Source organism: Rhinolophus sinicus, chromosome 5 (genome assembly GCF_057876585.1).
Source record: "Rhinolophus sinicus isolate RSI-liver-muscle chromosome 5, RSI-T2T, whole genome shotgun sequence".
In the NCBI taxonomy this organism is placed as follows: domain Eukaryota; kingdom Metazoa; phylum Chordata; class Mammalia; order Chiroptera; family Rhinolophidae; genus Rhinolophus; species Rhinolophus sinicus.
This window is the reverse complement of record NC_142505.1, coordinates 57,213,023-57,226,573: the sequence shown is the minus strand read 5'-3', so window position 1 is coordinate 57,226,573 and position 13,551 is coordinate 57,213,023. Positions and strand designations below refer to the sequence as shown.

Below are 13,551 nucleotides of genomic sequence, written 5' to 3'. Positions count from 1 at the left end.
CCCATTCCCAGCCTACTGCCTAATAGGTGTTAGGAGTCAAGGCTTGTTTCCTTTCCCCAGGATTCCTTTATTCTTGTCCTCCTTCAGTGCGCTCTGCACCCTGTAGCCACTGAGATCTTTTCAAAATGCATCATGTATCTCCTTTGCTTAAAACCCTTCGGTGCTCCTCCTTAGCTTCTTTAGGTTACAGACGGAGTTCCTGATCATGGTCTCCACACAGGGTTTCATTCATGCACCCATCAGCAGTGCCCCATCTCACAAAGCCCCCTAACTCATTACACTCTGGCACCCCTACATAGCCATCCTGCCTCCTACCATCTGAGAGCTTCGCAAGGCTGCTCTCTGCTTGGGCTAGTTCCTCTCACACTCTGTCTTTGTGAAACCCTGTGCAGTCTTCAGGCCCGGAGCTCCGTGACCCCTCCCCAACTAGCTCAGATCCCTCGGGTAAATGTTCTCATGGAATCCTAAGCGCCTCTTGTGGCACACAGCATAATTGGGACAGGGCTATTTTAATGTCTGTCTCTGGTAATGAGGGTAAAGCTTCTCGAAGTAGGGTGTGTTTCTGTGTTTGCTCTGTATCATATCCTCAGGGCCTTGCATAGCGCAGGGTACACAGAAGGTCTTAGAATGGTGAAATGAGTGAATGAACACTCCTGGGCTCATAAAACAAGGATGAGGGAAAAATTGGAAACACTGCACATCTACCCCTTGTTCTTTCGTTGTTAAAACCAGGCAGGTTCTATTGTGATTGTCCATCATCCAGCCAACACTGTATACAATAACTTTATTAAGGTCAAATAGATATCACAATACAGATTTATCCAGCAGGACCCAGAAACTGGTTACAGATGCCATCTAAGACACAGGCTATATTGTGCTAAAAGGTTTCCAACATCACAGATCACACAATGAGTTTCTACATTGATGATAATTTTTATCCAGAAATACAGATGCTCAGCTTACCCTCACTATTGGGCCCCGGTGTTTAAACTGAGTTAAAACAAAGAGGCAAAGATTGGCATTTTCTTGATAACACATACATTCTGGGGGTTATTTTATGAGAACTCTCTTGAGATATGGAGTGGCGCATGGAAGTAATTTATAATTTATGGGTAACTTTCAAATCAGAATGAGTAATTAATAAGTTGAGCTGAGACTTGAGAATTTTTAATAACTGGATTGAAGAACATATTATTAACTTTACAAATAAATAGGATTTAAAAGTTTAGCTGGTATTGTAGGTTCTACAGAATATCCTTTATAAATTAATGTCAACACAATATATTGACTATGGAGCATGATATCTGCATGTCTATTATTCTAAGAAAACAGCACTTCATACACACAGTTATTGAGTCTACTGTTCTTGGTCCATAGATAAGAGTCACAAAATACCTTGAAAGTTATAAGAATGTAAATATTTAGCTAAGTAAATAGAATTAATATTGGGCAATTACCACATATTAACACTGAATAGCTACTAATAGGGAAAAAAGAACCCCAAACCTTAGTTACAATGCATTCAGAATTGGGTAAAGACAGAGAGACAAATTGTCAAGTATACATAGTAGTTAATATATTTCTTTAAGTGTCCATTTAACAAATTCATGGTGCAAACTGGAAAATTTTCATAAATACCATTGAAATGTTGATTTTGTGAGAAAATGCCTATTCATGCACTAAATCATCTGAGCATTGATTTATCAAGTGAAAAATAAAATACAGTAACTGTCTGAATCAAATATTTAGAGACTCACAATCCTATTAGGGCTTACAGCTAAAAAAATAATACATGCACATTGGGATACACCAAATTATCTTATAGAAATCATTAAAATGTCTTTTGCATCAAAACACATAGGAAAACTTAGTGCTATTTAATTTACTTTATGCATATTACATACTAGAGACTTTAAGCTATAAAATGTTTCCATTATCTCAACACACATACAAAACCACCATGAAAGACTGTGCATATAACAAGGTACTCTCCAATTAGCCATCTGTGATGAATAATATATCTCCTCATGTCATCTCATCTCTAAGTACCAATTCTCATGACACAGGCCTTTCTGCCGTAAGGAGGATTACAGATCTCTGATTGACATTCAACACTCTCTGCATTAATAAGTGCTTGAAACTCTTAAAAAATTCTCCTGCCACTGACATGGAAGGTGGTGAGGCTACCTCCAGAAGAATGCAAGTGCTACCCTTTTAAATCTGGTTGGTAAAGGAGGCAGGGCCACCGGGCTGTTGGCCAAACTCATCGGAGGATGCCCCCAAACTCGCCTGCTGGCTGTACCCACCTCCGGACCCATAGCTGTCTTGGTTGTACCCGCCTTGGTTATAGCTGCTCGAGTGCTTCTCCATTGGGTCTGAAAGATATCTCTGCCCCGAGGAATGCCAGCCGGTCTCCTTGAAAACAAACCAGATGTTTCCAGCCCAGAGAATAAAGTTCAAGAATCCAAAGACCTAAAGGAGAATCAAAGCAAAAAAGTTGACAGACTGAACAAGTAAAATCTGTTTCAGAAAATTCCTTCAGAATACGAAAGGTCACTTTTCACTTCAATGTTAAGGCATCTTCCAAATTTTCATTTGGAACTCCTTTCATTTAGAATATCTGACTCTTATTGAATGCATACTGTATGTTAGGCACTGCATAGAGGGGTTTCTGTGTATTGATTCAGCTAGTCTAAGAGGAAGGTTCTATTATTATACCCACATTAAAGATGTGAACACTGAGATTCAGCAAGGGTAAGAATCTTGTTCAAGGTCACATGACTCGGTAAGTAGTAGAACTCAGATTCAAAGCCCTGGTTTGTCTGACTCCACAGCCTGAGCCTTTACCTAAGTTGTCATTATCTCCCCAAATGAGGTATTCTTCATGGTGTGTGAGATATTTTCAAGGAGTACAGGGTTGAGTATTTTCATTTTACCGATGGTGCATTAATTTATGACTAGAGATACTAGTTTTCTATTGATTGCAATGATATAAATGAGTCAACTGAAAGAAACAGCGTGGGGTTAGCAGTGGTGTAGGTGAGCGCAGATAAGCACGTGCACGGTTACATGCAGAGAGGTAGCTGATCTGAGTAATTGTATATTCTGTGCCTCTCATATTCATACGTGAGCACTGAAACGGGGCGCAGAATGAAGCGCACGTTTCAGCGAAGCCTGAGATGTTTTCTGAAGAACTGGGTGCAAGACTTTCCTATGGAAACTCATCTTATTCTCCAGGAATGTGTTGGAGGGTGAGTCAGAGGACCGGACATTACTTCCCCAGGGCCTAAGGTGTGATGGAAGCAGAACTGTTCGCTGCTGCAAGAGGCCCCAAACTGAACAGCTGTTCTGCAGCCTTTCTGAAGGCCGACTGGGTGACCTGGGAATTAACCACGGGCCGTCAATTTTAACAGCCCCATATTGCAGACATACAGCAATAGTGTGATACAAAGCTGTGATGACGTTAAAGTATATTTAGTAGCCAATCCAGCACGACACTGACCATCCAAAATGGTCTTGGGCAGTGGCCATAGCTCTGGAATAGGGTGTTGGAAGTCCCTTGCTGGGTCAAAATGTATCCCTTGGTTTGCTGGATGGTGGGTGGTTCAGAATGCCCTAAGGGTGAGAGTCAGTGGAGGGGGTGGGCCAGTATAGTCAAGATATAGGGCCTTGGGGGCTTGGAACTGGACCTCCTTACCAAAGCATTGCAATATTTTAGCAGCAGGTGGCTCAGGCCCACCAACTGAATATCAGCCTTGGAGTCATCCCCGCAGGCTTTGGAATCAGAGTGGACTGGGCTCTGCCATTTCTTGCTCTGGGACCTTAGACAAGGCAGTTAGCTTCTGGACCTCAGCAGCCCCGCCCCCTGCCATTATATAAAATGAAAAAAAAATTATTCCTTCCTTGTGGAATAGTTGTAAGGATTAAAGAGGATGCCCCTAAAGCAGATGGACAGTGCCGGGTGCATTAGTAAATGCTTATTGATGGTAAGTTATGCTCTGAATCACTTTCTAAAACATTTCCATGAATTGTTTACAGTGGACTCTTTTGCTGCAGCATAAATTGAAGCAGGGCTTTGACAGTGAGGCCATATTCTTGAGAGATGACAATGGCTAAAACAGAGTATCTAGGGCCTAATTGATCTAATTGAAGACTGATTTGTTCAAACCTCCCTCCCTCCCTTCCTTTTTCCCTCTCTCTTATTCTAACATCTTTCCTTCCTTTAATATTAAGTGACATTTATTTAACATTATTTTGTGCTATGCTCTAGGCTCCTTGCTGAGGGAGATACAAAACATAACCAAGGCACTTATAATAGTGTAATAGTCGCTTTGTCAAAATGAATTAGATAATCACTTACAAAACTCTAATTTACATATAGGATCTTTTAACTACGTGTGCAGTAACCAGGATATTTTCCATTAAAGGTGAGAACTTGATTAAATTGTACCTCTGTAAGTATATGCCAATACATGAGTAGAAAAATTTATCATGGAATCTTTTCAGGTAGGAAGAGATGTAATTTTATGTTTTCTACTCCTTGATCTCTTTCTTTCCACGATGCTACTTGGTTTCTAAAAAAGGAATGCTCAAGAAGAAACTAGAAATCATGGAAATGCAACTTAAAAGTAAGACATAAACAAAGCTTTCCTGGGGTATATTTAAGGAACAGTGATGTCTTATTCTATTTTTTTTTCACAGAGATAGCACAAATCTTTTGGCTGGCACATTTTGGGGGCACATAGCCCTTGAATCTTTTCTTGTCATTTTGTTGCATTTGAAATTGTACTAAAGATTTTGATTCAAGCTCAGGTGTGGGACCAACATAAAGAGAGACTCTATGTAGCATGAGAAAGAAGGGTGTGTGTGTGTGAAATCTTGATTATCTGAAAAGATATGTCCAGGTGGCCTACGGGGAAACTGGAGAAACAGAAGTGGAAATTAGGGACAGAAGAGTTATGCTCAGTGAACCTTTGAAAGAAAAGTTGAGAGAATAAAAAACACGCTTTTCCCCCCTTTGTTGGGCACTAACACTATAGAAGTTTAAGGAAATGAATGCATTTTAGTAGCAGCTCTCCTTTGACACTTCCTGAACATTTGTTATATGCTGGGCACGGTGCTAAGCTAAGTACCTACATATTATCTCATCAAATCCTTTCAATGTCTCTTATATAACATCCCCCCATTTTATAGATGAGGGAATAAAAACTGTAGATTTTACAAATGAAATGATGGAACTGAGTTTAGAAAGCTTAGTTAATTCATCTAAGGGCAGTCAGTTACTAAGTAGTAGAGCCAGGGTTCTAACCCTGCCACACTAATTGAAAAACTCTGCCCTTAACTGTTTTGAGTGGCAGCAGCACTGGGGACTTGGGCTCTAGTCTGGCATTGCTGTAACTACTTAGGGGGCCTTATGCACATCCCTTACCTTAGCTCCCTGCTTGTGAAGTAACCGGATGGCTTACCTGCCTACTAATGTCATTGTGAAATCATAGATGCCAAAGTGCTTTGAAGAAAGTCAATTTGTTACCCAGGTAGAAAATATAGTTATTGCCGGAACCATTAGCTTACAGAGGTCATCTCTTGTAGTATGTGTCTGGCTCCTCTAAAACCTACGCTTGCCCAGTGGGTTGGGTTCTGTGAGCCGTGTGTCTATGACACAATTCCGCCAATCCCCCAGACATGACCGATGAGACCAAGGCAGACTCCTGGCCCACAATAGGCTAGGGAGAGTCTCTCTAGCAGAAATCTGGGCTTGGACCTGAGTGATTTTTGTTCAGTTTAAGATATGTCTTTAAAAAGAAATATAAACTCAGAAACTGTGGGGTGGCTATCTTCTCTTGTGTGAGCAGGCAAAAGAGAAACTAATCCATCTGAAAAGAGAGAATAAGGAAACAGGCATGCAGAAGGAATGAGGGATGAAAGAAGGAGAATGAGAACGGTCCAGTTTCTTGCCAGCTTTCCAGGTCCTGGCACTGGGTTCTGCCCTTGAAAGACACATTTTCAGTGTTTTTCCAATTACTTACACTTTTTGTCAAAAGCTAGCTCAACATGATTTGAAGTCAAATGAGTTCGTAATGAAAAAAATTGTTGTGTTTTGGCAGATGAATATACTTTTCCTCTGCTGCTGGTAATGGAAATTTGATTGCCTTTGCAGAGCCAAGTTACAGTTAAGTGACTTGAGCTCTCTCCTGGAACTTTGAATTTTAAGCAGAGCAATGCGAGGTTAGATACAACTTGTCGTTAACAGCGACTTGGTGAGACCGTTCTTTGGCATCTGACCTCCAGAACCCTTGCCCTGCCCTAGATCCTGCTTTCTTACAGTCTGTTTCTTCAAGTTTCATCCATTTTCTGGGCTACTTGATTTCCTTCCAAAGGTATTTTCCTAATGAAGTTAGTCAGAGTCAGTTTCTGTGACTTGTAGCCCAAATGTTCTGATGCATTACGGACGTTGGTAGTAGCAGTGGAGACGCAAAGGACAGACTGGAAGGATTATTTTGCTTTTGCCAGTTTGAACTGAATTTTCTGTCCCTAGGAACTGGAAGACCCTTAACTAATATGGATCCATGGCTATAGCAGAACCAGTCCTGTCCTTAGCACCCCACCGTGTTTGGTTTCCATCCATTCTCTGTTTTAGTTTTAAGAGACACGTCACATTCTTTCTCATTCAAAACTCATTATCTCCTAGTCTAAAACTTCTTAGAGACATCAGAAGTGGAACTAAATGGACTATGCAGGCTGTCATAACTCATAGAGAAGATTATTCATTAAACTTACAAATACATCGAATGATTTTGTCTGTTCTCTTAGATTTTGAGATTATGGTTTCAATTACTTTCATTAAGTACTGCCTATAAACAAACTACAGAAGCAGTGGAATATATTTTAATATACGCCTCAAAGTATTTATCCACAGGTGTGGGCAGCAGCAAATAAAAATGACTGTGAAACATGAATAAAGAGTTCATGTCCATGTTTGTTATTTTACCAAACCAAGATTCACAGTCAAACCATCAGGAACCGACGAGCAATCCTCTTTCCCTTCTCACATGACTTCTCAGATTAAATTTCAGAAAGCTGTAGAAACATAAATTAACCTTGATGCAAAGATAATTATGTTTAGTGATGGCTAAAAAGTGTTGTTCCTTCAGCAAATACTGCTGAGCCATTTATTCTTCGGTAACTACTGTTTTTTTGCTGCTATCACAGCTTTTCTCTTTCTCAGATACAGTTTCTTTCTTTGAAATGACACACATTCTTAGGCTCATAAACAAGAATCCAATTTAGCAGCCCTGCTATCTGTCAGGTTGCCTGTCTTCCTGTAAGAGTTCTCCACTTGATGATAACATTTGCCTTTGTTCAACGACTGCAGTTCAGCTTTTCTGAAGTTATCAAGCAACTAAAATGGGATGTTGGAGAAGATAAAAATTACCATAACAAGTATCAGTGCTTTCTTATATGATGGATTTCTTTCTGTACTGTACTAGGTCTGCGTATTTTTCTTCAGACAATCAATTGGATGTATTCTAACTATGTGTGGCTTGAACCATGTTTTCTTCCTGGGAAATCTCAATGGCATCAAATATTCCTTTTTGACTTCTGGCAGGCTTCAGCCTTAAAGTTCAGATTTGATCTCTGTTTCTGGGATAGAATTTTGACTTGACTGTCATCCAGTACCTGCTGGGTCCCTTACTAAGAACTCCGTATTGGCAGCATTGAAATCTATGGGCTCTGACAATGGGAACTTCAAGGCCAAAGGATCATCTTACCCCTGGAGTAAAGTAGCACCTTTCAGCCTGGGCTCGTTTTGGAGGCAAACATTCCCAGGATGACTCTGAGAGGTTCTATTCACTTGCCTGGCAAACAACGATTTGGAGGTAAAGCATCGGTGAACACGTACCACAGATGTGTTTAAGCTGGACATTACAGGGCTGTGGACAGCCATGCATTTGTTGGAGGGCTGTTTGCAAGCTGTTATCAGTAATAATACTTCTTTGGGATCCGTGGCGACCTTGACATCAGACAGTCCTTTCGCCCAAGCTGATGAGCCCACCAACCACAAGAACGAAAAGACCACGGTAACAATGAAATCCTACAGAGACAAACAGAAAGACAAAGCAGTGAAAGAAGGGTGAATTTTAGAAACAAATCATTTCGTTTATACAGCTGTTTGTTTTGCCTTCTGGAAAATTCCAAGATCCTATAGCATTGGAACCAGGGAAAAGTTGAAAAAACAAATAAAGTTTTGTGATATTTTATTAATACTTCTATAAAATAAATAATTATAGTAATCCTTACTGAATGCTTACTATGTCCCAGTAATGATGCTAAATACTTAATAACCCTCATCTAATTGTTCCTACAACACCTCTGTGAGGAAGTTACAATCATTATCCCATTTGCAGATAACATTCAGACAGAATGGTTGAACAGCTTGTCTGAGTTCCCAGTTAGTTAGTGATGGTGTCAGGATTCAAACCCAGGCAACCTGACTCCTGAGCCCATGCTCTTAACTGCCATGGTATAATGATTTCAAATATTTAGACAGATTTGCTGATTGATAAAGATTTATAGGTGGTAACATTCATTCATTCAAGAAACCTGTGCGTTGTCTACAGTATGCTTAGGACTGTGCCAAGTAGGAGACAATAATAAGTATAATGTTTTGAGTGCTTTTTTATGGGTGAGAGGTTTTATATGAAATTGTCCTTATAAACATCATGTTAAAAAGTATTTTAATGCCCATTTTAAAGATGAGGAAACTGAGACCCAGAGCTATAGCGTAACACATGGAAAGTACCAGAGCCAGAATTCAAATCTAGATCTGTCTGACTTAGAAAACCATGTACTATGAGTTCAGGGGAAAGAAGCTTCTTTATTCATGTCAAACAAAATCTCCACAATGTAAGGGGATGAATATTTTAAAGAAACATCTCCAAGTTTCTGGTGATGGGGAAGGGGCTACTTCTCATATCCTCCCTCATGACTCAGAAGGGGTGGGGGGGGGGGTGGGGAGTCAATATCCAAGACTCAAGCAGATCATAGGACAAGTTCCCAGATTTACTGTATTAATGATTGACTACTATAAAGATGTTCCATACGCTTTCTTAGAATATTAAAAACAGTGACCTGGAAAGGAAAACACATAGTAAATTTGATATACCAATGGAAATAGACTTCTTTTTTATTCTAAATGATAATCCCCTGAAGAATACCGCACATCTGGTTTGCCTTTCCTTGTGGTGTGACTGAATGACTTTTCATCAGCTCTACGCTGAGGGGACTCTTATACTCTAAAGATGCTATTGTGAGTGGTATTTGTTAAGTATGACTCTTGTGGAGAAGGCCCTAAAGGGCCTACTACAAGAGTAGCTGAATCTTCCGAATAGTTGATCTCTTCATCCAGTGGTTGTTGGAAATTATATAACTCACTAGTTGACCTTCTCATGTTAGCTCTAGAAAATTTAGGGGAATTTGTGACCCACTTACAGGGTTTTCATGGCATGAGTATTTTAACCCTATTCCTAACTGTTTATATATCCGTCCTTCCTTTTACTTGTGTTTTACTTCTTATTTTTAATTAATTCCATTTTGAATTTCATATATTCGTGTAGGCATCTTAAGTTGTTTCTGGAATAAGATGGATGTATAAACAAACCAGCAAACAAATACAATATCTACAACTGTTTCAACATCAATAAGAAAGTTTGGAATAAAGAGACTCAAGTGTTTAGGTTTGGATTAGAAATTGGAGGAATTGTTACAAATAAATAAGACAGGTTGACGGTGGCAGATACAACTTTCTGTTAATGTTCAATCTGGTACCTATTTAGTTCATTCATTTAAAGAGTAATTTTTGAGTAATATGCCAGGTATTGAACAAGGTCTTGTGGGGAATTTTAAAAACACAAAATATGGATTCTGCTCTCTTGACATTACATATTTGTTTGGGGCTCTAGATATCCTATAATTTGAACTATGAGCTAATAGCTGTCCTTATTTATACTCATAATTAGAAATAGACTTTTTAAAAGGCCTTTAGGAGGGGAAACCTTTAAGAAAACAACAGAGTCACGTGAAAACCTCTCAATTGGAAATTGGACAAAATAATATCAAAACTTTTAGACTTATTCGTTAAAATAAGAATAGTAATAATACCTAACATGTATTGAGCATTTACATGCCAAGTATTATTCTAAGTGTGATGTATTAACTCGTTTTATCCTGACATCAGCACTGTGAAATAGATGCCAATCCTGTTCTCATTTTACAGTTGAGGAAACTGAGGCATGAAGAGGTTAAATAAAATTGCTCAGACGCATGAGTTAGTAAGTAAAGGAATCAGGATTGTAAACTGGGCTGTTTGTTTCTAGGACCCTGAGCTTGACTTTTCTGTATTGTCTCTCATGTCTGCTTTAAGGAATATCGATCATCTTATTTAAAACAAATACATTCCAAGGTGTCCTGCTTCACTTAAACATGACAAAATAGTAATGAATCATTTCCCACAAATAAACTTCATGATTGAAGTCAAGAAACTATGTCCTTGGAGTAAATATGTTATTTTGGGGCGGCTAAGCCAACTTTTTAGTCCCTAGTACCATTTTGTAAAGAAAGGTCAGTATGTGGTACTAAGCTACGTAGGAGCTAAGAACTCAGTCTGTTATCAGAGAGACCTGGGGTTGAATCCTAACTCTGCTGCTTACTAGCTGTGTGTGCTTAGGCCATTTGCTAGACTGCTTGAAGCCTCAGGTTAGCTCCCAGTAAACTGGAATAGCAATTGTGTCTGTTTCATAAGATGATTGTGAAGAGTGAAAATATGTTTGTTTGCCTATCTTTCCCAACAAGACGTCAGCTCCAAGAAGTCAGAGACTTTGTCTACCCTGCTCATTGCTGGGCCTGGATAGAAGAGGAGTTATCAACACTGTTGAGTGAGAGAATGAATGAAAGAAAATAGTCCCAAGTATGTATATGTATATGTATATGTATATGTATATGTATGTGTATGTGTATGTGTATGTGTATGTGTATGTGTATGTGTATGTGTATGTGTATGTGTATATGTATATGTATATGTATATGTATATGTATATGTATATGTATATGTATATGTATATGTATAACATTGTATAAGAATTTACCAAGTCATGCTGGAAGGATTAGAGGTGATTTTTATTTTGTTTTACAAACGTGTGTGTATTTTTAAAACATAATTTATATGTAGACCAAATAAAAACAACGTGGCAATGTGATGAGGGCACTGATTGATTATATCAATGGCTGTCACAGCCAGAAACTTCAGATGGCCTGTTTGTCCTTAACAGCAGCATGAGGATTTATAATTAGACTAACTAATAAATGTCATTAGAATTGAGAGTTTTTACATCAAGGGGTTTCAGAAAGTAGCCTCAAGCCAGCTTTTCTATAACTGAGAAAAGTGTGAAGATGGGAAGACTATGTCAAAATTTCTAGTTAAAGTATATGTTATCCTGAACTCTTTTAGTTTTTGGCTTTGGGCTTAAACCTGAGTCTGAGGTTACTTATAGGGAGTGAGACAATGAGAGGAGGGAGCAAATCCCTGACCCCACTTTCCTTCCATCTTTTAATCTCCTGGGAAGGCTTCCCTTTGGCCAAGCCCAAGTGGAACCCCTAGGGCAGGGAGCCCAGTGATGGTATCCACCCAGGGCACAGAGCACGGTAGAGAGTGGCAGGGTGCCCAGAAGCTGCCTCAAACTAATGGCTGTATCAGAGGCAGTAGCACTAGCTGCCATCACTCACATTTCATGAGCCCATATTACCTAAATGCCAGGCACTTTGCTAAACACTTATAGATATCACTAATCTTACAGCAAGGGCATTTGTCAGCTTTGCTTTTCTTACGAGGAAACTGAAGCATAGGCAGGTCAAATACTTTACTTATAATTAATGCCTGGCTAGACTATTGTAGCAGATCATGAGCTTTCTGAAAAGTTGGGAGAAAACATGCTCTTTGGTGTATTCTATGTGGGTAATTACCTTAGTTGGTGTTCTCTACGTTTTAGTCATTTTGGAACTACCTAAACAATTTTGATTTTATCCATACCTCCTGTGTTACTATTTAATATTTAATTTGAAACAAATTACTTTTTTACATAAGTTATCCTAGAAGAAAATTACATGTGTATTATAAATGTTAAACCAATATGACTTGTTAGAGATAGAAGAAAATTGCAAACACACATAAATGTTATACAGTGAAAACAAAATACCTTAAATTCTAGCTGGGGATGTTTGCATAGGCTTTAGAGCTGAGGATCTTTGTTATAAAGGAAGATTAAGGAGTGTTAGAGAGATTTTAAAGGAATACTGGCATGACCTAATCAGAAGACTTGAAGTTTAATTAAATATGGAATAACTTTGTTTCATATATATCTATATCTATATCTATATCTATATCTATATCTATATCTATATCTATATCTATATCTATATCTATATCTATATCTATATCTATATCTATCTATATCTATATATAATGTCGTGTTAATGGTCTGCCTAAAACCATCTTCTGTATCAGGATAGGTAATGCCTCACACTTGAGAAGTGACTTTCTTCTGATGGTGCAGGTAAGAATCCTACAAGTGCTATTCCTTGTCTATCTAGCAGAGATGGAGTATGGATAGAAGAAACTCAAGACATAAATTGGTAACATTTACTGCTAGGTTATCTTGGTGCACAGGTTAACCTTTTGAAGGTATCTTCTGAAAGCTGTGCTTGTGTTATTTATTCCCATAGCATGGAGAAGCTGCCATTTGGAAGGTGCTTTAATGCTTCCGAAAAAATCTCATACTTGGGATCTAAGTGGTTCCCATAAAACCCCAAAAAGTAGTTAGAGGGGCGGACCAGTGGCTTAGTTGGTTAGAGTGTGAGCTCTGGGCAACAGGGTTGCCGGTTCGATTCCCACATGGGCCAGTGGGCTGCACCCTCCACAACTAGAATGAAGACAATGAGCTGCCGCTGAGCTGCCACTGAGCTCCCGGATGGCTCAGTTGGTTGGAGCGTGTGCTCTCAACCACAAGGTTGCTGGTTTGATTCCCGCAAGGGCTGGTGGGCTGCACCCCCTGCAACTAAAATTGAACAATGGCAACTGGAATTGGACACGAGCTGTGCCCTCCACAACTAAGATTGAAAGGACAACAACTTGACTTGGAGCTAATGGGTCCTGGCAAAAACACACTGTTCCCCAATAAAGTCCTGTTCCCCTTCCCCAATAAAAATAAAAAAAAATAATAAAAAGAAGTAGTTAGAGGAGGCATTGTTAGCCCCATATTACAGATGAAGAAACTGAGGCCAAGTGGGTTAAGTGAGTTGGCTAAGTGAGTTGCCCATGGTTCATTAAGTGTTTATAAAATGTGCTCTGAGCTATTGGTCTCACTCTGTACTGAAAACACTGACGTACTATCTGGTTGTGTTTCTGTAATATGTTTTAAATATCTGTTCATTGATCCAAGCAAACAGATTTCTTCACAGAGGAGCAGTCTGGCTTACTGCTGGCTGGGTGGTGTGTTTCCA

The 13,551-nt window shown here is 39.2% G+C and overlaps 1 protein-coding gene across 4 annotated transcripts in view; it reads right to left on the bottom strand.

The window, feature by feature from the left end:
• Window positions 1-767: 767 nt before the first annotated feature.
• SYNPR (synaptoporin) overlaps window positions 768-13,551 on the bottom strand; it is a 300,916-nt gene continuing 288,132 nt past the window's right edge. For 3 of the 4 annotated variants that reach the window (XM_019728362.3, XM_019728363.3, XM_074313227.2), the window contains 2 exons: window positions 7,901-8,092; window positions 768-2,472 (listed from right to left, as the gene is read on the bottom strand). In XM_019728362.3, coding sequence (XP_019583921.3) covers window positions 2,215-2,472; window positions 7,901-8,092 — 450 coding nt within the window. In that variant the 3' untranslated portion in view covers window positions 768-2,214. The remainder of the gene's footprint in view (window positions 2,473-7,900; window positions 8,093-13,551) is intronic. The other variant, XM_074313228.2, reaches the window with a different exon arrangement.